Below are 22,643 nucleotides of genomic sequence, written 5' to 3'. Positions count from 1 at the left end.
ATTCCCCGTGACAATAACATGATTTATGTTTATGTTACAGCTATTTCCCACTGATGTCATTCTTGTTCGTGATTGGTCATACTTTTATGTTTGTAAGTATATTTGAGGAGCTTGAAAATGGGTTTCAGTCGTACAATTGTATGGATAAATATTGCCTGTTACCCACAGCGTATACCTACATAACAGTCATGTTATTATAATCACTCAAGTACTTTTGTGTATATATTACTCTTATATAAGATAGAGCTATACTTTATATAAGAATTCCACGGAAGTGGATGTATCGCACATCAGTTTAAAACATCGCAAAAATAGCTATTTACAGTTGAAGATATGGTTAATAATTAGTTGGAGGTATCAAGTCCCGTAACTCTTGCAAATATTGACGGGTTTTGACCAGTATCAATCCAGTCTGAGATCTCATTAATATAAAGCAATATACAAAATTTGGCTGAAGTCGGACAATAAATACTTGTTATCAAGCGGAAACCATGGATTTATCTGTTTTGATGATTTTAATGTCCCGTAACTCTTACAAATATTGACGGATTTTAACAATTATCGCACTCCTCCAAGATCTCATTGATATAAAGCAGCAAAGTTAATATGGTTGAAATCGGGCAAGAATTATTTAAGTTACCATTCGGAAACTTTTCCCGGACGCCGACGCTGACAGAGTGATACCTATGTGTCGCCCTTGCGTTGCAAGCGACACAATAAATCGCTCATTGTATGAAATCTTATTCATGGCTTTTGCTTGGCATTGTGCATTGAGTTGTAAAGACAAATTATTGAAATTGCACAATTGATGCAAAGTCATATCTGCTTGTGACTCATGTAGCAATAACGTAACAGTTTATCAATCAGCTATGCAATACGTTGACTTTGTAGACGCTGAACTTTTCCGCCTGGGTAGCGATAATGGTGTATGCTGTACGAGGGGACTCCCAGGTAGATGACATGTACGTGGGGACGCTGTACTTTGGTGAGATGATTAGAGGGGCCAACATTACACTATTGGTGTTCATCCCTTTCTCAATTATATCCGGCGTCTGTCAAATGTTCTGGTCCCTCTGGAAGTGGAGCACTGGATTAGTATGGGTACGTTGTTTGTATGTTTGTTCGTTTTATTTACGTCTTGTTAACAGCCAAGGTCATTTAAGGACGACCTCCCATGTATACAATGTGTTTGTGTGAATATCTGTATATTTTGGAAGGCTGTGGTATGTTCCTATGGGTATATAGTTACTATGTGATAGGTGACTAATCATGTTTTCATTGATAACTGATGATAGATTGGTTTGGATATGTTTCAAAAATGCATAGATTAGTTACAATCACTAAAGATCCCTACACTACACTCTTATAAATTCGCTTAATTGCACAGAAAATATCCATTAAAAAGTGAAATGAAGTTGTTGCCGAAAAATAAATCCATTATAAGCTGAGGACTTTAATGATGGGTTATCGCGTATCTGCGCTAAGCTTTCATTTTCCTCAACATATTTCATGTTTTATATTTTGTAACTTAGCTGTAACGTATTAACATGTATATTTTATCCTTATAGTCATTTCAATAATGAATACAAAAAAAGCGAATAAATATTCACGTAGTTAATTACATATACTGTTTGTTACTTAACAAAGGATTATACCTATCACACAATTACTTTTTCAAATCAGAGAATATCAAAAAAATTGTTAACGAGGAATGAAAACTGAACGTATTTACGCGGGGACCCATCTTGAAGAGACCTAAGTATCACTAAATAGCAAGTTAATCGTAACGCACTAACACCTTAAACGTATTGTTTTCAGAGTACACTGCCGGACACAGTGCGTCTCATCGTCGACATCGTAATTTTGGGGCTGTACGCACAACTGTTAGAAAGCGTCAGGGTAGGTGTACAATGATTATGACTTTGTATAAATATAAAAGAAGACGATATTATGTGATTAGTCAGTCTTTAATACTGTTCATTGAGATGTTAAGCAAACCGCATCTTTCCCTTAACTCCATGTTGGTTTGTTTGCTGTTAATTTCATGCAAATCGGTGATATCGCTTCTCATTAGCTATATTAACAGACTACCTATAAAGGTCACCAAGCACAATAAGCCCGGTCTTGTGGGGTTCTTTCTTCATAAATCAAACTTTTCGTCATTGTCCCCGTGTGCTAGTTAGCATTTACCAGCGAGTTATGTACTGAACTGCAATCATCATACAATGATATGTATTAGGCATGGGCTTCAAGGAAATCGTCTGATCATACAAACCTACGTGCTGTTAATCCGAAACGGTGAACTAAATAGCCGTCACAATAATATCTTTGTTTTTCTTCTTCAGTTATCCAATCTAAAGATCTACAGGGTGGATTATGAACTGATTATGGCATTCCTTTGTATTAGCATATCAGCTCAGGTAATCACCCATTGAAACAGAAAAACAGGAAATCACAATGGTTTTGAACACACAAACAATTGTAAATTATTAGTTGTTTTAGATGCTTAAGGATTACGAAAACAGTAAGGACTTTTCATTTTCTTTCAGAGAAAAATTGAAGTTCTGAACGATGAGATAAGAAAATACTTTTCACTAGTCAGGAAAAGTGCATGATTTCAAATAAGTTAAATTTCGGTAATCGAAAACGGCCTCAAACAAAGGAATGTGCCTTTAAGGAAAATGAAATTACATCATGTAAATTGATCCTGTCCATATGATTGTTAGGTATCCTATTTGGTTATTACAACTACCAGTGTATACATGTAATGACACCATTTCTCGTTCGTTATATATTGATTTATTACATAGTAGATATATAATTTCTGTAATATTTATCTGTATCTGTTATTGAAAAACGACGGTTGCATAGTAAGTAAAGGTGCATAGCGTTAGAAATGGTTATTTTGAAAAGCAATCGAGGCTTAATTCATTTCAGATTATTTTATTTGTCCTCAAAGACCGATTGCACAAACGAATAGAAATGAGTAAGTCAATAACAGATTCTGCAGGGATGGTGTCACGGCTATGGGGAGAGTTTATAAGGTAAGGCACATAATCGAGGTATCTTAACTTTCTAGTATGCTAGAAATGATGTCGAGGCTAAGGTGATATATTTTATTTTAGAAAAGTGTAGAGGGTAAGTTAGATAAAAAATGAATTAAATGTGTGAATGTTTCATCCACACTGGGCCGTTGTGTTGTAGTTTTATTGTAAGTCGAGCAGTGAAATTACACAGCTTTTTTATTTTCAGTAAACACTGAAGGGGTACTTTCTATATCGACACCTAAGTTGGCGTGTTCTAGGAACTCTTAAATGAATGCGTAACACATATTAAATGCATGCAAAACAATATTGAGATAACACAGAAAAGAATATGGCTCACAGGACAATGGATATAACTGATAGCTAGTCAAATTTCGCATAATTGTTACACGTATAGCTAAATTAACTGCAGTTATTAAATAATTTCACTTTCTAATTGATTTACGAATTTTTTGTCCGCAAATATGGTTGAAAGGGATGCTAGATAGAGATCACGCAAAAGAGATATAGGTACAATGTTGTAATTCAGTAAATATGAGAATAGGATTTATATATCAACATTAACATTAATGACTTTCATGAATTCCAGGTACCTCAAAACAGACTCCGGTAGAATTAACAAGACCGCCCTCGTGTTTTGTTGTCTTTCTTGTATCCTTGTGGTATGTATTGCTGTGTGAAAAGATGAATGAATTACAGGCTTGTTCAGTTCATGCAGTAAATTTGAAATTTCTGACAAAAAACTACAGTCTTTGGGCATCTCTTTATTTTGATTGTATTTTGCTCTTATTTAAACAGTTTCTAATTTAAGATAATGGAATCTCCTATATCTGGCACTTCCTTAGATTACCTTGGCCGTTGATAGGACGTAGAACATAGCCAACCTATCGTATTAAGGTAGTTAATACAATTCGGAAACAATTGAACGATATTTTTTAAAGATAATTTGTTGATGTTTTGGGGGGACCTTATCACTACAATAAACCGAGAGTAGTCTTTAAAATATTTTTTTCGTTGTCTTTACACTAGGTTCTAGAAGTGGCTGTATTTATTGGAATCATCCTGGAAAAGTTTGGTCCGGACGGCCCCGAATACTTCTCCACGACTGAACAGGTCTATCTCAACAACATAAAATCGGGAGAGTTGACGTTAGGCTACGTCACACACGTCACGGGTATCATCATGTTCTGTGTCCTCGTAGTGTCGGCAGGACTCGGGCCACTCAACATCATCAGTGTCATGAGGAACTGGATGAAAGTGTTAACAGCAGTAAATGTTTTGTCTACTGTTTTAGATTCTGAATGCGCATATATGCAGTTAGGTATTGCGCTAACGCTTTGTTAACACTGCACATATCCATAAAAATAACCTGCACCTGATTGCATCATATCATTACTCTAATCAATGGCAAATTCTAAAGGAAATATTCGGAAATTTTGCTTTCATTATATAAGTAACCCTGGTCAATACTATCCACAATATACCTTTCGGCTAGGGCTAGGGAGAACTTCTTCTAAGCTCGATTGTTTGAGCGTCAAACGTAGTAATCCGGAGGTCACAAATTCTATCGTTGGCGGAGACGACGATTCGATTTAGTTAAACTCATGCACTCTGTTAACATTGGCGCCCACGTGCACGTAGGGAATTAAGAATGATACCTGCAAAGGAATTTCTGTGACACCTAGAATAGAGTCCTGTAATAATCATCTCAGGTTTCCAACTCAAATTTAATGTTATATCATTCCTTGTATTTGAGACAATATGATCAATATTTATAATAATGCAGTTCACTAGATCGTCCTTTGGAAATAATATGTTTTATTTTCTGAATTTACAGACGACAGTGTTGACTGTCATACTGACAGTTGTAGAACTGATTTGCCTTGGATTATTGTCTGTTGTCCTGTCAGTTGTAAGTACCATGAGTGTTGTGGATTGCTAGTCTAAGACTAGCCCATCATTGGCCCATATTAGGCTATCATTGGGCCAATCATATTGAGCCATCATTTCATACGTTTGTGTCGATAATATGTAAAAGACATGACATCGACTGAAAATGCTGATACAGACCTGAGACGATGTCGGGAAGCAAACATGCCAATGTTGCAGGAAATTGTTTACTAAGTAAATTGCACAAGATCCAAAGAGAATAATTTTTACTACCATTTAATTGTCCCATAGAACTGTTTTATCCTTTGAGAATTTATCAGTGCCAAACCAGCAAGAATCGCAGAGTATAAAAATGAGGATTTTTGTGATATGGTATATGAAGACATTTTTATTTACGTTTCAGGCGTACTGCTGTGACTTTGGAGTAACATGTTATTTCTACACTTCTGTTAACTCGCCCGACTTTGGAAATGTAAACATTGCTTTGTTTATTTTAACAATTTTTCCTGGTTAATTCAATCATATTTTGTATAATTTTGTATACATATGTATGTTCCACATTGCACTGAGACAAAATGTAATTTGAAAATAAGTTTTGCTTAATTTGAAATGAAAAATTATCCTTGTTCAAATGTAGTTATTGCCTTTTTAACTTAAGATAAATCTGAATAATTAGATATTTACCAAGCACTGCTCGAAAAGTTACCATGTTAAAGTCGGATAATTTATATCAACAGCCTTCAATGATATTGCTGTACAAAAAAATGGTTCAAATCTGATTAAAATTAGACTTGCAATTCCGCTCCACTACGATGCTCTACGTTACGCTCCAGTACAAGATCTAACAACTCCTCTTTCGGGGTCACCTCAGCATGACCCCTAGCTGTGGTTAGCCAATCAGCGTCTCGCCTACGGAATCTTCGGTGTGAATGATTCATTTGGATATATAAACGGCTAACAGTACGTCCCAAGATGTTCCGATTCTAGGCTATGGGTCACAGGGGGCCAACTCAATGAAAATGGATGTTGTCATACATTTTTTGTATTTGGAAGATGGACTGATGAGTATATATAATGAAGAGCGATTAGAGTGACTTCCCCTGCAGTGTCATTCAATGGGTTTAGTCAGAGGTATTCCAATACGTTTTATATTCAAATTTTCCGCGAAAATAAACTATCGGAATATCTCTGATTAAACCCATTGAATTACACTGCAGGGTAAGTCACTCTAGTCGCTCTTTACGAGGACGTTGCTTTCGATGTCACAAGTCAGAAAGCGCCGGTAATTTTGGATTAAAATACTGCGTTTGACTATATAGACATCGTTTATATGCTTTTGCATGGTATGTGTGTGATTATGGATTATCGGAGGACTGATGCGTGACTATGACTCTAGGAAAAAAGGTATACTATTGTGAAAAAAATAACTTTAATCGAGGTGGGGGTAAAAAATCCAATATGGCGACTGTAGTCCCTTTCTCTGTTTTATAGTACATACAGAAGTATCCCGATTTTTTAATAATTTTTCAAATCTCGTATTTAAAAAAAAAATTACATGACTGTCATATATACTCATCAGTCTATCCTCCAAATACAAAAAATGTATGACAACATCCATTTTCATTGAGTTGGTCCCCTGTGCTATGGGTCATGCTTAGGTTACCCCGAGCGGAAATTGTTACATCTTGTATTGGAACGTCTAATTTTAGTTAGATTGACATCATGGCGTGTCCGTAAGACGTATTGATATTCAACTAGTATTCTGTCTTAATCATAATGACGTCACGAATACGATGATATTTCAGTTGTGACCTTGACATTTCAGTTGTGACCTTGATATTTCAGTTGTGTGCAGACAATTTCCAGTCGGCTGTGTACGATGTGATCGGAACCTTTATTGGTTTTCTGGTCGGACATATAGCGATTAAGGTATTAACTTGACTGTATACTAGCATTTTTCGGATTTATCATGTTTGACAAAATAATGAGACAATTATGAAAAAATTCACTATAATATTGATTGAATTTTACTTTCTTAAAGATGCCGACAGAGCATAAATGATATTCATCACCTGAACAATAATTGGTGTTTAATCGTGTTTATATGTGTATGTCTAATTAACACAAAAATAATATAAAATAGTTTATTGTGCCTTTGGTGCATGATCATTCAGTACATATAAGATATAGTGGCACGGATTTTTCGGGATGCAATTTTTTTTTTTGTAATTTTAACTTGAAGTAAAATTAGAAGCTCAAACTTTCCAGTGGTAGTAATGGTGTAAAGTAAGTAACTTTTGTAACTGAAGAAAGATACTTAATTGTCTGCTCCTGTTTTTGTTAGTGAAAAAATATCATTTGTCAGTGGTGGAGCATCTTTAATTTGTCGGTCTTTACGTATAGACTTCTTTAATGGCTTTCTGCTTGAGCCACTATGGTCTCTCAGGCGAGACGACATATTATTGCCATTGTGTCGAGTAATTAAACATAACATCTAATCAATCATTTTTGTGTTTTAGGGAATCCTTCTTGGTATCAGTATTTACATGATCAAACCCATGGCTACCACCATTTCACCTGCGGAGGATGTGACTATACCATCAGAACGAAAGGGTGTAATAATCAATGGTAATAGGAACCAACCCACAGGCTCCGACATAGAATCCGTCTCTGACGTGGAGCAGGGCTAACAAACACTAACGATTACTAAATGTATACAGTAAAACCTGAATTTACTGACAGACTATTAAAAATGTGTCGAATAAGACAGGAGTCGGTAACGTCAGTGCATCAGGTGCATGATCTTGTCTGAAAGTGTGACTTTCTCTATCAAACAATTCCTAGATATTTCTGTTTCTTTTGTATACCTGGCGGGAAACAACCTGTTCGGGAAATATAGCGCACACATTGTACCTACTTGATCGTATAGCTACAATGTACTTACGATAAGAAATTTTAATGTTACTCGATAAAATCGTTAAGAATGCCGTGTAATGTTTCAATAATGTTTTTTTAGTTCTTCATTAAAATATACGGTGTTATGTCTTTTAAAGAATTAAAGGTGAAATTCTAATTTTATAAAATACGTTTCTGTAAAAGTTCGTATAAAATAGATACATTTTGATGGGAGCCATTTTCGGTTTTTTTTTCTTTTGTAATGGTATCAGGTCACATATAAGCAGCTTCTTTCTAATACAGGGAAAAGACTATTGTTTTATATTGAATATCTTACTTATGTTGACATTTCCACTCATACATATCCGATTTGTTCCGATTGGCGTCACGAGTGGTATAGCGTTACATGACCATTTTATGAAGAGAAAAAGAACTTGTGTGCGAGTGTGTGTTTGTATCTTTTGTCTTACTAATGTTAGGTTTACACTTCGTTCACGGTATAACATAAATATAGCGTAGTGTTAACCTAGCATAACATAACATAATATTTACAAAAAGTTTTGTTATTTTCTACTGCATAATCCAATGTGTTGTATGATACCTTATTCTAACATGACATGCCAGTCTGTATAATTATACTTAGTCATCATTACAATTTGTTTGATGAAGACATGTTACAATGAAAATGATTCATTCTCACAAACAAAATGTATAAAAAATTACAGTTTTTATTGCATAATGGATATTAGTTTAAGTTGGTATTAGATATAATACATAATGTATTCACTTGATCGACCAGGATGGTATAATAGATTTATATATTTTTTATTGAATTTCGTTACTGATCTGAATTCATCAGGATTTCTAAAATTTAATGAAGTGTTGAAAGTGACAAGTCTCCCATAATACTGTAGTATCTAAACATATTTAACTTATTTCTTCTGATAGTAATATGATGCTAGATACAATTTAACAAATATAACGAAACTCATCAACTATTTCCATTGGATGATACATAAGTTACATATTTTAGTATCACGTGATATGTGTGGCCGCTTCAATTGGCAGTTAACCATTACAGTGTCTACATAAACTAACTTTGTAGAGGTTTCAAGTAGATTGATTTCTAATCATATTTTAAATTTATAAAAGAATAATCAATATATTTTAGAGAAATTTAGAGAAATATATATATTTTTTCTCCAATTGAATATATCTTAGCTTTAAGTTTGTGACATATGGTACATTCAATTAAAATCTTTGGAGTCAAAGATTTTTGCTTTGATTAATAAATGTTGGCTATTGCATGAACTTGCTGTTATAACCTTCCAAGTTCGATCTGAGAATAAATATAACCTCTAATTCTGTTTAAATCTGTTTGATGATCATGTGTATTTGTTTGTTTTGGTGTTTTTCGTTTTTTTAAACATTAAACTAATTTTATTATTTGTTTACATAGTACATGTATGAGTTATTATACAAACTTATAATGCAATAATACTCTTCTGGGTCATTTCACTCACCAAATTATCTGCTTACCTGTAACTTTATATTATAAAAACGAGTAGATAGTTATTTCGTGCCTATATATTTTAGATATTAAGATATTAGAAGTTAGTTTGTTGATAACGTTGGTTCTTTTGTTCTCTCTTCTCTTTTTTTCTCGATAATTTATTAATGATTTTAATTAATTTCCATTATTTTTAGATTTTTAGAATCTGGTCGTGTAAGAATTGGAGAGTGTCTTTACGATACAAAGGTATTTATTTAATGCAATACTATATAATTTGTTACATATTTAATTAAAATTTAATTTATTAAACTGTGCGTGCAATCTGTATGAGTATTCGCAGTTTACAATTAGTAAACTGAGATGATTTCTTATTGATTTCTATATAACAAAACAAATGTAAATAATTGATACTAATATTTTTGTGAATATTGCAATCAATGATTGCAATTTCAATGTGAAGTTAAACTTTCCATGTATAAGTGTATTTAGCCAATGAAAACAATGTAGCATCTTCAATATTGTAAGGGTTGAGAGATTTCGATTTTTATTATTTTATTCTATGGCGTCATCATGCAATGATTAATCCTCGTTTGAAATCGTTAACAAATAAATGTATATGTCGTGATAAAATGTAAGTCTGTATTTCTTAATGTAAGCGTCTTTAGTGAGCGTCACTGTGTAATTTCTGCCCTAAGGAAAATGTGTTTGCGTATCTTTATCCAAACACGTCGTGTGCTTTGGTGTTTGTGTCAAGTTGTATTTTGTCCTTTTTCAGGACGCCCTGTTTCTGTGAGGTTTGAATTGTCTTTCTATTTCCTGCCTCGCACACTGTCTTGCTGGACTAACCACTGTTATCACCATTGCAATGCTACAATGGTGTATTTATGTATTCCTTATGCTCCGATTAAGCTCTAAATACATAAAAAATACAATATACTTACAACGTGTAAGAAAGATGCTCAGTTTATACAATCTGCGGTGATGTTAGTTATTCACTGTTTTTTATCGTCTACATGTCTCCGCCTATTGCTAGGCTTTGTCTCGTATGTGTGTGATATGTGAAGGAAGCTACAAATAGGATTGACTTTGATCAACAGACATCTGTGATAACCTTTTTAGTTGAATCTGTGATACAAATATGTGATAACTTTTCAATCTGATTTCTGATATTGATGCATATTTTAGAATATTAATATCATATATCCATATCATCCTGACATGTTATAACATTTTTACCGCTAAATATTGTTTTTATTACCAGCTGAAAACCACCATCACCATCATCACCTCCACCATCATCATCGTCATCAATTCATGGTACATACACTTCATATTTTTGAAGAATTGCCAGTAATTGTAAAAGATATTTTTGACGTGGGATTTCAGTAACGTGTTATAGGTTGTTGTTTATGTGCATGGTGTTGTTTTGTTTGTTTTTCGAATCTGGTAAATAAGATGTCCAGTAATATTCCGTCCATCTCTACTGTTCTGTAGTGGTTATTCATCACACATTATTTTGTCTATTAGGGATGTTTACATAAAGTTTTATAATGGTGTGCGTATGTTTGATTTTTGTGACGCTCTAATTTTGTCTTCATTTGCATAAAAAACGACAATGCTTAATAAAGCACATTAACTTAAGTCTGTTGTGTTCTGTTTCTGTGAATGTTTCGGCTGAGATGAATCTACAAAGTGTAATACGAGCTCTCTCCTTTGATAGCTAAACTTCAACTCTATTTTAAAAAATCTCATTTTGCATTACACTATATGCAATATTTTATTCACAAGAACTGAAAATTTACACTGTATATGATATATTATAGTGTAAAAATCCCTGTAAATATTATACTTAATTTGGTCACCCTCCCGCCTTCGTTCACAAATCTGGTGAAATGTGGTTTTCCTTTCCAGATTTGCATCAGCAAACTAAAGCGGTTGACACAGGTTTAGATTCCCGTCGAAATCTTATAAACACAACTTATGAATTTTCTTACTTTGAACATAACTAGGCCTAGTAATAAATGTTGTGTTACTACTAAAATATAGGAAAGTGAAAGTAAAACAAGAGTGAAACACTCGTGTGACCACGATTTTTCACTTCGGAGTTCTCTTACTTTTAGACTGTTTATATGGGTAAGGCCTAGATACGAGAAACTCGGAAAACGAAAGGAGATGGCATCTGTATACAAGCTACATGTAAGCTTGTGTGTGTATATTCTTGGATTAATCATTATTACCTACGGAAGTCCTGAGTCTTTTTGTACTAACCAAGATCCATGTACGTGTAACACTGCACACGGACTGATCGACCTCCGCTCTGTAGGTCGTAGTGATAGAACTGCCCGATTCTTTATCAGTAGTTCCGGGATCCAGGTAAGCATATGGTTCATTGCGAAATAGTGCATGTGTCTAGTGTAATTACATGTAGATTGGGATGTCATATTTCAGTTAAATAAAATATATATCTAATAGGTAGAATAGATATTTAGACAAATAGATGAACAAATAGAAAATAATTTCATTTAATTGCAGAATATTGGACATGTCATTAATAATTTAACAAATCGTCCTATCAAGTGTATGACTCAGTGGAAATGGCATCTCAACAGATAACGAGAACAGTGACCACAAGCGATATACTATTTTGTTTAAATACATTCCTATGAATATATATAATAATAATGATCATTTTATCATGAAGCACATTTAAACACTGTACATGATGTACCTCATTCTCATTAATCGAGAGCTTGTAATACATTTATGATATTCACGTCTATTTTATTGTTGTGTTCTTCCTTTATTTTTTTTTTAAAAATATATAAGTAATTACCACATTTCGTTTTTCACGATAGCCTAAAGCAAACTTGAAAATAAAATGTAAAAGAATGTTCGATGTTGCAGTCGTCTTATTTAAGAGTTGCTCCCCTTCGTACGCCAGGTATATGAAACGTTTGGACGTTTACGCGCCTTAGGAGAAATTATAAATTTTATATTTTCCCTAAACGTCGTGAATTAACTCAGATCAGAAAATCCCGTTTCAATCACTGTATTGAACTTACAAATATCTTACATATGATATTGTAAGAAATTTTCATTAATCATAATCCTAAAAAAATATTTTGACATAAACGCAGTAAAAACTAGGGTAGGTAGTGATGCCTGAAACATATTTTTTGGCCTAAATGCAACAATTGTCAATTGTTAAGAATCACCCACCGGCGCCTTTTTGCATCTCCTAGAACACTTCACCAATGTCTGAATATTCTATATGCCATGGAAATTAATGATGTTGTTAATACAGACATTTCATGATACGATGTTTAAACACAAAATTATTCAGTAGCTTGCTATTGACCTATCACAGTTTTATCCGATATGAAATAATGATAGTATCAACACAAATACATCAGTCTATTTCACTCATTCATAATGAATGTTACATCAAAACAACAAGTTTTTAACAAATCAAATGTGCTGCTTCGTCATGTGTCATTTAACATCCAACCATTTCGACATTATGTGTGTACAACGTACAATGTTTTTCATTAAACGTCAAAAGCTTTACCGTATATGTGCTCGTGTAATACTCTTGTATATGTATTCAATAAATATCGAAGGCAACTCCAGTCAAGTTGATATACTTTATGTCACAGAAACACGATTGAGTCGAACAATGGGATAAATCGCGTATTTTGCCGTTATGTCGACTTCGACTAGGATAAATCGAATATTGTGCCTGGTTATGTTATGTCGACTTCGACTAGGATAAATCGAATATTTTGCCTAGTTGTGTCGACTTCGACTAGGATAAATCGAATATTGTGCCTGGTTATGTCGACTTCGACTAGGATAAATAGAATATTGTGCCTGGTTATGTCGACTTCGACTTAATTTTCCGTTGTACTTCACATATCTTGACAAAGCGACAAATGAGATGAAGTTTGCTGTATAGACGGCAATAATTGGGTCACGGTACACGTGCCTCTAAAAGTCTTATTTTGATTTATATTCGCCATGACCAGTCAATTAGTTTCGCTGATGTCTCGAACTGACCATGTATGTGTTTATTTGGTCACATTTGTTAGGGTGACGATTTAATTGCCATAGAAGACCACCAGCCTTCCTATTACTATAACCCGTGTTACCCGTTCGATGTGGGACCACCATCACAGACTGACGAGGGCTGTAAGGATGTGGCCGTTTGTCAGTACAACTCGAATGAGCCTCAGTTTGTAGACATGGGGGATCAGCATCAGGTAGTCTTCGGATACAGCACAGACAGAGGGATGTTATATATCAATTACACGACAAAAAGTAAGTGACCACAAGGATCATACGTACCCGTATATCGAGTATATTGAAAAATTAATTCTCCCATTTTATGTGTCTCTGTAAAAGAAGGCTCCTTAGTCACAGTGCACCCACATGTACATACCGGCGATTGGTTTTCTTATCTGTATATCAGTCTAATTGATGATGTCTTCTGAATTGCTCTTTTCTGTAACAGATGTTTATATGAAAATTAATCGGTGTTCCTTGATTTCTCTAAAGACCATGAAGCATCTTACCCTCCCACAAACGAGTTCTAATTTCTTAGGTGTTTCCTTAGTTTCGTTTGCGTTTTGTTGCGTCGAGCTTTTTTCGTCTCTGTGTGTTTTTGTTCGTTTACATTCCTATTTTACGTTCCTATTCGTTTGCGTGTATTTGCGTTTGTTCGTGTTTTGCGTTGTGTGGGAAAATTTGACGCTTCAAGGTCTACATGTGATATTAAGGACATCCTTTGACACGTGTATCTTGCGACAGAATAACATTAAAATGTAAATTGTTTCCCTTCTGATACAGAGAAGCATATACATATTTAAGTACTGAATCTGTTTTTCCTGTGCGGCTTTGATATGTGGATTTAACTAAAAGTCAGATTTTATAAATTGCTTGAGTACTGTACTGTAAACCAACTTTTCGCGTGCGATTTATTTTTGCGAAATTTTGTGATCCAGGTAAATTTGCGGAAGTTTATCTCCGCGATTTAATATCTAAATCATCTATATTGATAGGAATTGTCATTCAATTGTTAAATCCGTGAATAGTAATCGTCGCGAACTTATTTTGAAATGGAAATCGCGAAATTTAGTAGCCAAAAAATGGTTTACAGCATGTCGAAGTCATGGCTATCTGCTCCTTATATTTAATACAAAATACGCGCATTTTATTTTAATTATGCCTTCTAATATTAAACAGGGGCGTAGGAAGCGGGGGGGGGGGGGGGGGCGGGGGGGCAGGGGGGGCAACTGCCCCCCCGTTCCCCAGGACGGGGGGGCAAACATGTCTTTTTGCCCCCCCATTTTCGCCGACTGAAATTTTCTAAAAATGCTTATTTGAAAGAAAAAAGGGTCCTCCTGCACATTTTTCGTACTTCATTCTAGAAAATTTTCCGCTGCGCGGCGCATTTCCTAAAACGTTCAAGCACATATGTCAAACCTTAAATAGTAAAAATTCAATACACACGAACTAGACTAAAATGTCCATCAAGAGAGTCTATGTACTATTTAAAAAATGTCTCTTAAAAGATCAATTTGTCTTAGCGAAAAAATTATTCATTTTTTTATGTTACACAACAATGTGCCGATGGTGTGAAGCCGGTGTATTCAGATCGAGTAGGGTTGCATAATGTTATGACGACACAATTATCATTTCTAAATGCAGGTAGCTTTAAATCGAAAAACTACCATGTTCAGAACGCTTTATAATCATTAAAATACATCGTAAAACTCATCTCAGCCATTCTAAATCGTATTTTTTTCCCGGGGAGACCCCGGACCCCATAACACCAAATTCTCGCGCCTTTGGGCGCTCGCAAATTCATCGAAATGCATCGTAAAACTCATCTTAGCCATTCAAAATCGTAATTTTTTTCCGGGGGAGACCCCCGGACCCCCAAAACACCGAAATCTCGCGCTTTCGGGCGCTCGCAAATTCATCAAAACTCATTTAAGCTATTTTAAATCATAATATTTTTCCCGGGGGAGGCCCCGGACCCCCCAAACACCAAAATCTCGCGCTTTCGGGCACTCGCAAAATCATCAAAATACATTGTAAAGCTCATCTCAGCAATTCTAAATTACAATATTTTTCCCCGGGGGTCACCCTCAGACCCCTAAAACACAAATATTTCGCGCCTTCGGCGATCAAACGCTAATTTGGCCAATTTGCGTATTCTTTAATTTCCTTTTAGCGGGGGGGGGGGGGGGGGGGGGCTGGTCTGTGACAAACGGACTGACAATACTCTGGAATGGAATGGTCTGGTAGATGACGCTCCCACCTTCAACCTTCTCTCCCCCTGCGCCTGTTACGATGGATGCGTCCGTACCGTCAGTCCTGGTACCATCCTTTGTGTGGTGTTCGTCTGTCTCGTATCTACTTATTTAGTTGTAGGTAAGATCAGGCTGTGATTGATTTCTTTATCATAGTTTATTTTGATCATAATTGCTTGCACTGCTTCCTATGCGTGTATTGATGCAATGCAAGCACAAAAGGCGATTTCGATGGTGTGTGGCTTGCACCGCGATAAATATATAAAGATACAAAAACTGGCAAATCATGTTTTGCTTCCTATTCTGGCTGCCATGGTTACGAAACATGAAACATTTGACACCTGGATTACCTACCTTGGTGACGATTAATTCCTCTAGGTTGCGCTCATAAATACTGAGCCGCGTTCAAAGAGAAATCGCCAGGAGTATTATACAGAATAGTTGACTGTGTATTTTCTATGGTACATTATGTATATATTCTTTTTACAGGGGTATTATACAGAAAGGCTGTACACGGAGCCACAGGGGTCCAGCTACTACCTAACCTCAGTTTCTGGACCTCACTGCCAGGTCTTATCAAAGATGGCTACCTATTTTTCGTAAGTCCTTGTTGGACTTCTTCAGTACAATATGAACAGCTATAGCACTTAACTTATATTAATTCTGTTTTAACTCAGGTGGGGTTGTTGATCTAAGAGATAAAGTGTAGCATGGAGCAGTGATCTCAAAATCTATGGCTCACTAAAGAGTCAGGGAGCATATACTCGGGCAACTTCGCTAGTCAATGGTATTAGTCCGATATACCCTTGGCTAGCGAAGTTGATAGTCAGGTAAAATAGAGTGTTGATTTCCTAAATGTGATAAGAGTTAACCATTCGAAAAAAAAACATTGGTGTTATTGCACAGGGGCCTGAGAAGTAGTTACAAATTATATCATTTTGGACTCAACAGAGCGTCAATAGACCGTTTTAGGGTGTAGATCAAAAATCGTAAAATCTAATTTTCTATATGGCATATATTACTGGAAGGCAGGAACGCTCACCGACAATTTTTTTTCCACTCCAGCAAGCTTTAACATCTAAAAAATATTCCAGACCCCTGTGTGTCACTGTAGAAGTGGTGAATCTCACGGTATATAGAATATGATTCTTTGTCATTCTTTGTACAAAAATGAGATCTCTCTTGATTGCGTCCACATAAGAATCTTAAGCTAGTAGATCTCATAAATAATATACCCACAATTTCCAGTGAATTAAAGAATCGAACTTGCCTTTGTCGGAGACGGCAGGACTAATTTATTTTACCTATCAGAAACTAAATGGAACGTAGTTTGTTTCTATACATTTTTAATCTAGTCGGAACTTTTCATAACTGATAAAATCAGAGGTTATTTTTTATCTTATTTTGTCACTGCTCTCTATTTATATCAGGTGATGTCATGAATATGTTTTTTCGTCTTAATACGTCAGGGATATCTATTTTTAGATAACTACGTCAATGATAAATACTTAAAATCTAAATCAAAAGATGCACACCATGTATATGATTGCAATAAGGAATCTGTAATTCTTCAATGCATTTTTACATTTGGATTTCTTTCATTCATTCTTTAATGTATTTTTACATTGATATTTCTTGCTATTGGTGAATTTCTTACGTGACTATCTGTTTTTTTATCTATATTAATGTATATGATTTATATATTTTGTCGTTTTGAAAGGATACTGTGGACCATGTTACTTTCGCGTAACGACCTTTCTGGTTGATTTATAGATCTATTTGACTTTTAGTTAAAACGCGTGCGAGATGAGTCATGAGCACCTCAATATATATCTCTTCCGTCCGTCCAAACACTCCGGACCCCACATACACACAATATCCTATCCCACTCAACACCCTCACATATATCGCACCCTCACTCATAAACATCTACCCTCACACACATAAACATCCCGCCCACTCACACACAATCCTCCTACCCTCAAACATCCCACTTTTACACCTCACACAAACAAACACTCACCCACCCTTTCACACACAAGCATCCCACCCTCAAACATCTAACCCTTACACCCTTGCACCCTCACACACAGAGACATCTACCCTCTCACGCACAAGCATCCCGCCCTCAAACATATCATCCTCACAACCTCAAACACAAATATTCCACTCTACAGCATCACACATATATCCACCCTCACACACAAACATTCCATCCTTACACACACAAACATTCCGCCCTCAAGCACACAAAATCCCATTATACACTACCACACATACACATACATCCCGCCCTCACACACACAAACCCCACCCTCATACACAAACTCCCAACCTCTCACACACAAATATTCCGCCCTCACACATAAACTCCCACCTTCACACACAAACCCCACCTTCACACACAAACCCCCACCCTCACACAGAAACATCCCGCCCTCACACACAAACATTGCGCCCTCGCTCACAATATACCCATGTGTGTCATACTTAACCCACACCTTTATTCCGCCCTATACCCTCGTGTATTGCGTTTCTCTGTGCTGTGATGAGGTCACGGATGTAGATTTACAGTGAACATAATCTTTATCTGAACATCTGTATGTAGAGCCCTGTGGGACGTGTATAGACAAATGTAGACTTGATTGTCTGATTTCTTACACTGATTACACAAACAATATACTAATTTAAAATGAACCGTGCATGTCAGGATTCCAGTCCCAACATTAATGTGCGCCCCTAGACGTATATGTACATATGTACAAATGCATATATAATTGTTACGTGGTTTTATGGTTCTGAAAACAAATGCCGCGTGCGAAAAAGGAAACTTTGCGGTAATTAGGAATATTGATATATGAAATTTTAAAGTAAATGTTGTTCAGACCAAAAATTAATTTCTGAAACTCATGAAAAATTGACTGGGCACGAAATGGTAATGGCATAACGAGAATAAAGGTGGTTCAATCGTGAAGAGTACGCAGGTCCGGGAGTGTCCGCCTGGCCATGCGGGACTTGATTTACGTAAACAGAGAATAAGGTTTAAAGAACTGTTATATATGGGATTTGTACCTGTGTAAAGTGGCATTTTCATCCTTACTTCGACCCCTTCCTGGACCAACCTCCCTCCCCCCTAATCCCCTACTCGGGTCCCTTCCCCGAGCGAACTTCCCTATCGCTCCGACCCCTTCCTGGACCAACCTCCCTCTCCCCTAATCCCCATCTAGGATCCCTTCCCGGAGGGACCTATCCACTCACTCCGACCCCTTCCCGAACCGATCTTCCGTCTCACACCGACCCCCTCCCTTCCTCCGTCTGGGACAACCCCAGATTGGACCACATGGAAAGTATTCATGCGTGACGCACGACCGACACTGTGTGACAGAAACTATTTTGCTGCGGTTGGTTATATTTTAGGGTGGTGAGCACGAAGCCTTTCAGTAAGGAAACTTCGAAACATAATTATGTATATATATATATTCTCATAGAACGCTTACAAAACGAAATGTTTTATTGAGATTTCAAAAAACTAAATCTTGACATTTTTGTCACCGAGTGAAATCCTAATATTGATGTCACCGAGTGAAATCTCGACATTGATGTCACCGATTGAAATCCCGAAATTGATATCAACGAGTGAAATCTCGACATTGATATAAACGAGTGAAATCCCGACCTTGATATCAACGAGTGAAATCCCGTCATTGATGTCACCGAGTGAAATCTCGACATTGATGTCACCGAGTGAAATCTCGACATTGATGTCACAGAGTGAAATCCCGACATTGATGTCACCGAGTGAAATCACGACATTGATGTCACCGAGTGAAATTCCGACATTGATGTCACCGAGTGAAATTTCGACATCGATGTCTCCGAGTGAAATCCCGGCATTGATGTCACCGAGTGAAATCCCGATATTGATGTCACCGAGTGAAATCTCGACATTGATGTCACCGAGTGAAATCTCGACATTGATATCAACGAGTGAAATCCCGACATTGATGTCACCGAGTGAAATCTCGACATTGATGTCACCGATTGAAATCCCGAAATTGATATCAACGAGTGAAATCTCGACATTGATATAAACGAGTGAAATCCCGACCTTGATATCAACGAGTGAAATCCCGTCATTGATGTCATAGAGTGAAATCTCGACATTGATGTCACCGAGTGAAATCTCGACATTGATGTCACTGAGTGAAATCCCGACATTGATGTCACCGAGTGAAATCTCGACATTGATATCAACGAGTGAAATCCCGACATTGATGTCACCGAGTGAAATCTCGACATTGATGTCACCGATTGAAATCCCGACCTTGATATCAACGAGTGAAATCTCGACATTGATATAAACGAGTGAAATCCCGACCTTGATATCAACGAGTGAAATCCCGTCATTGATGTCACCGAGTGAAATCTCGACATTGATGTCACCGAGTGAAATCTCGACATTGATGTCACAGAGTGAAATCCCGACATTGATATCACCGAGTGAAATCACGACATTGATGTCACCGAGTGAAATTCCGACATTGATGTCACCGAGTGAAATCTCGACATCGATGTCACCGAGTGAAATCCCGGCATTGATGTCACCGAGTGAAATCCCGATATTGATGTCACCGAGTGAAATCTCGACATTGATGTCACCGAGTGAAATCTCGACATTGATATCAACGAGTGAAATCCCGACATTGATGTCACCGAGTGAAATCTCGACATTGATGTCACCGATTGAAATCCCGAAATTGATATCAACGAGTGAAATCTCGACCTTGATATAAACGAGTGAAATCCCGACCTTGATATCAACGAGTGAAATCCCGTCATTGATGTCACCGAGTGAAATCTCGACATTGATGTCACCGAGTGAAATCTCGACATTGATGTCACAGAGTGAAATCCCGACATTGATGTCACCGAGTGAAATCTCGACATTGATATAAACGAGTGAAATCCCGACATTGATGTCACCGAGTGAAATCTCGACATTGATGTCACCGATTGAAATCCCGACCTTGATATCAACGAGTGAAATCTCGACATTGATATAAACGAGTGAAATCCCGACCTTGATATCAACGAGTGAAATCCCGTCATTGATGTCACCGAGTGAAATCTCGACATTGATGTCACCGAGTGAAATCTCGACATTGATGTCACAGAGTGAAATCCCGACATTGATGTCACCGAGTGAAATCACGACATTGATGTCACCGAGTGAAATTCCGACATTGATGTCACCGAGTGAAATCTCGACATTGATGTCACCGATTGAAATTCCGACCTTGATATCAACGAGTGAAATCTCGACATTGATATAAACGAGTGAAATCCCGACCTTGATATCAACGAGTGAAATCCCGTCATTGATGTCACCGAGTGAAATCTCGACATTGATGTCACCGAGTGAAATCTCGACATTGATGTCACAGAGTGAAATCCCGACATTGATGTCACCGAGTGAAATCACGACATTGATGTCACCGAGTGAAATTCCGACATTGATGTCACCGAGTGAAATCTCGACATCGATGTCACCGAGTGAAATCCCGGCATTGATGTCACCGAGTGAAATCCCGATATTGATGTCACCGAGTGAAATCTCGACATTGATGTCACCGTGTGAAATCTCGACATTGATATCAACGAGTGAAATCCCGACATTGATGTCACCGAGTGAAATCTCGACATTGATATCATCGAGTGAAATCTCGACATTGATGCCACCGAGTGAAATCTCGACATTGATATCACTGAGTGAAATCTCAACATTGATATCACCGAGTGGAATTTCGACATTGATATCGCCGAGTGAAATCCCGACATTGATGTCACCGAGTGAAATCTCGACATTGATATCAACGAGTGAAATCTCGACATTGATATCACCGAGTGAAATCTCGACATTGATATCACCGAGTGGAATCCCGACATTGATATCACCGAGTGAAATCTCGACATTGATATCACCGAGTGAAATCTCGACATTGATATCACCGAGTGAAATCTCGACATTGATATCACCGAGTGAAATCTCGACATTGATATCACCGAGTGAAATCTCGACATTGATATCACCGAGTGAAATCTCGACATTGATGTCACAGATTACAATATCTGTGGAGAGTACATGAGCATATATTCAAATTTAATCGTGATGTGACAATATAACTATGTCTTGTCATTGAAAAAATAAGATCTTGACATTGTGATGTCAAAAAACTAAATCTTGACATTGCTATTTCACAAAACTAAGTCTTGATATTGATATTTCACAAAACTAAATCATGACATTAAGATTTCACGAAACTAAATCATGACATTAAGATTTCACAAAACTAAATCATGACATTAAGATTTCACACAAAAAATTTCTGTACATGAAATACCCGTTTTTCACCACGTAAAATCATAACATTGATATCATATGACGATCTCCTTAGAAAGGTTGAACAAATTGATAAATAAAAAAGCACGCCCAAACAAGATCACCATGCTCATTTCACCGTCAGAAATAATTGATAATTCCTAATTAGTTGTTGCTGCAAGCCCCTGATGTGTTCATATTTTGCTAACTAGTGTTTATCATGCAACGCTACATTTTGTCACCTGCGGACGAGTGCCTAGTCTAATGTACAGAGTGTATTTACCACCAGGCACCCTGGCTATATGTCTAGTTGTTGTACAGCTTACTGGGTTGTTTTCGTGATTCGTTATAACACTGCTTATTTGATAATCGTTGTGAGATGACTTATTGGTCTATCTTTATGTTTCATTTAGCAAAATTTGTGTTTATTTATTATGTAGCTGGTTTGATTATCTTCGTATCTGGCTATAATCTAGCTTATTTAACAACCGTCACGTTATAGAATACCGTAATGGAATGTCTGTGTGTTAAGTTTTAAGATGGCTTATTGAATTATTTTGTGTCTAAGTTTAATATAGTATCTTTATATTTCACTGTATCATCCTTGT

At 36.5% G+C, this 22,643-nt stretch overlaps 2 protein-coding genes across 6 annotated transcripts in view; both read left to right on the top strand.

Moving 5' to 3' along the window:
• Nucleotides 1-10,983, top strand: part of LOC138321904 (uncharacterized) — a 46,395-nt gene extending 35,412 nt beyond the window's left edge. Inside the window, exons 46-58 of one of the 5 annotated variants that reach the window (XM_069265924.1) lie at nt 41-92; nt 892-1,101; nt 1,819-1,899; nt 2,346-2,420; nt 2,938-3,044; nt 3,634-3,706; nt 4,074-4,313; nt 4,882-4,956; nt 5,338-5,406; nt 6,780-6,863; nt 7,454-7,562; nt 9,537-9,588; nt 10,604-10,983. In XM_069265924.1, the coding sequence (XP_069122025.1) occupies nt 41-92; nt 892-1,101; nt 1,819-1,899; nt 2,346-2,420; nt 2,938-3,044; nt 3,634-3,706; nt 4,074-4,313; nt 4,882-4,956; nt 5,338-5,406; nt 6,780-6,863; nt 7,454-7,562; nt 9,537-9,544 (1,183 nt within the window). In that variant the 3' untranslated portion in view covers nt 9,545-9,588; nt 10,604-10,983. Of the gene's footprint in view, nt 1-40; nt 93-891; nt 1,102-1,818; nt 1,900-2,345; nt 2,421-2,937; nt 3,045-3,633; nt 3,707-4,073; nt 4,314-4,881; nt 4,957-5,337; nt 5,407-6,779; nt 6,864-7,453; nt 9,512-9,536; nt 9,589-10,117 lie in introns of those variants that run through there. The other 4 variants (XM_069265923.1, XM_069265922.1, XM_069265921.1 and 1 more) reach the window with 4 other exon arrangements.
• Nucleotides 10,984-11,066: 83 nt separating this feature from the next.
• On the top strand, nt 11,067-17,916 carry LOC138321905 (uncharacterized). The gene is made up of 4 exons (XM_069265927.1): nt 11,067-11,715; nt 13,431-13,663; nt 15,578-15,777; nt 16,146-17,916. The coding sequence occupies exons 1-4, from the start codon at nt 11,515-11,517 to the stop codon at nt 16,298-16,300; spliced, it is 789 nt and encodes a 262-aa protein (XP_069122028.1). The 5' UTR covers nt 11,067-11,514; the 3' UTR covers nt 16,301-17,916.
• Nucleotides 17,917-22,643: the final 4,727 nt, after the last annotated feature.

The sequence above is a fragment of the Argopecten irradians genome, chromosome 4, assembly GCF_041381155.1.
Source record: "Argopecten irradians isolate NY chromosome 4, Ai_NY, whole genome shotgun sequence".
Lineage (NCBI taxonomy): Eukaryota > Metazoa > Mollusca > Bivalvia > Pectinida > Pectinidae > Argopecten > Argopecten irradians.
This window is presented reverse-complemented; position numbering and strand designations above follow the sequence as displayed.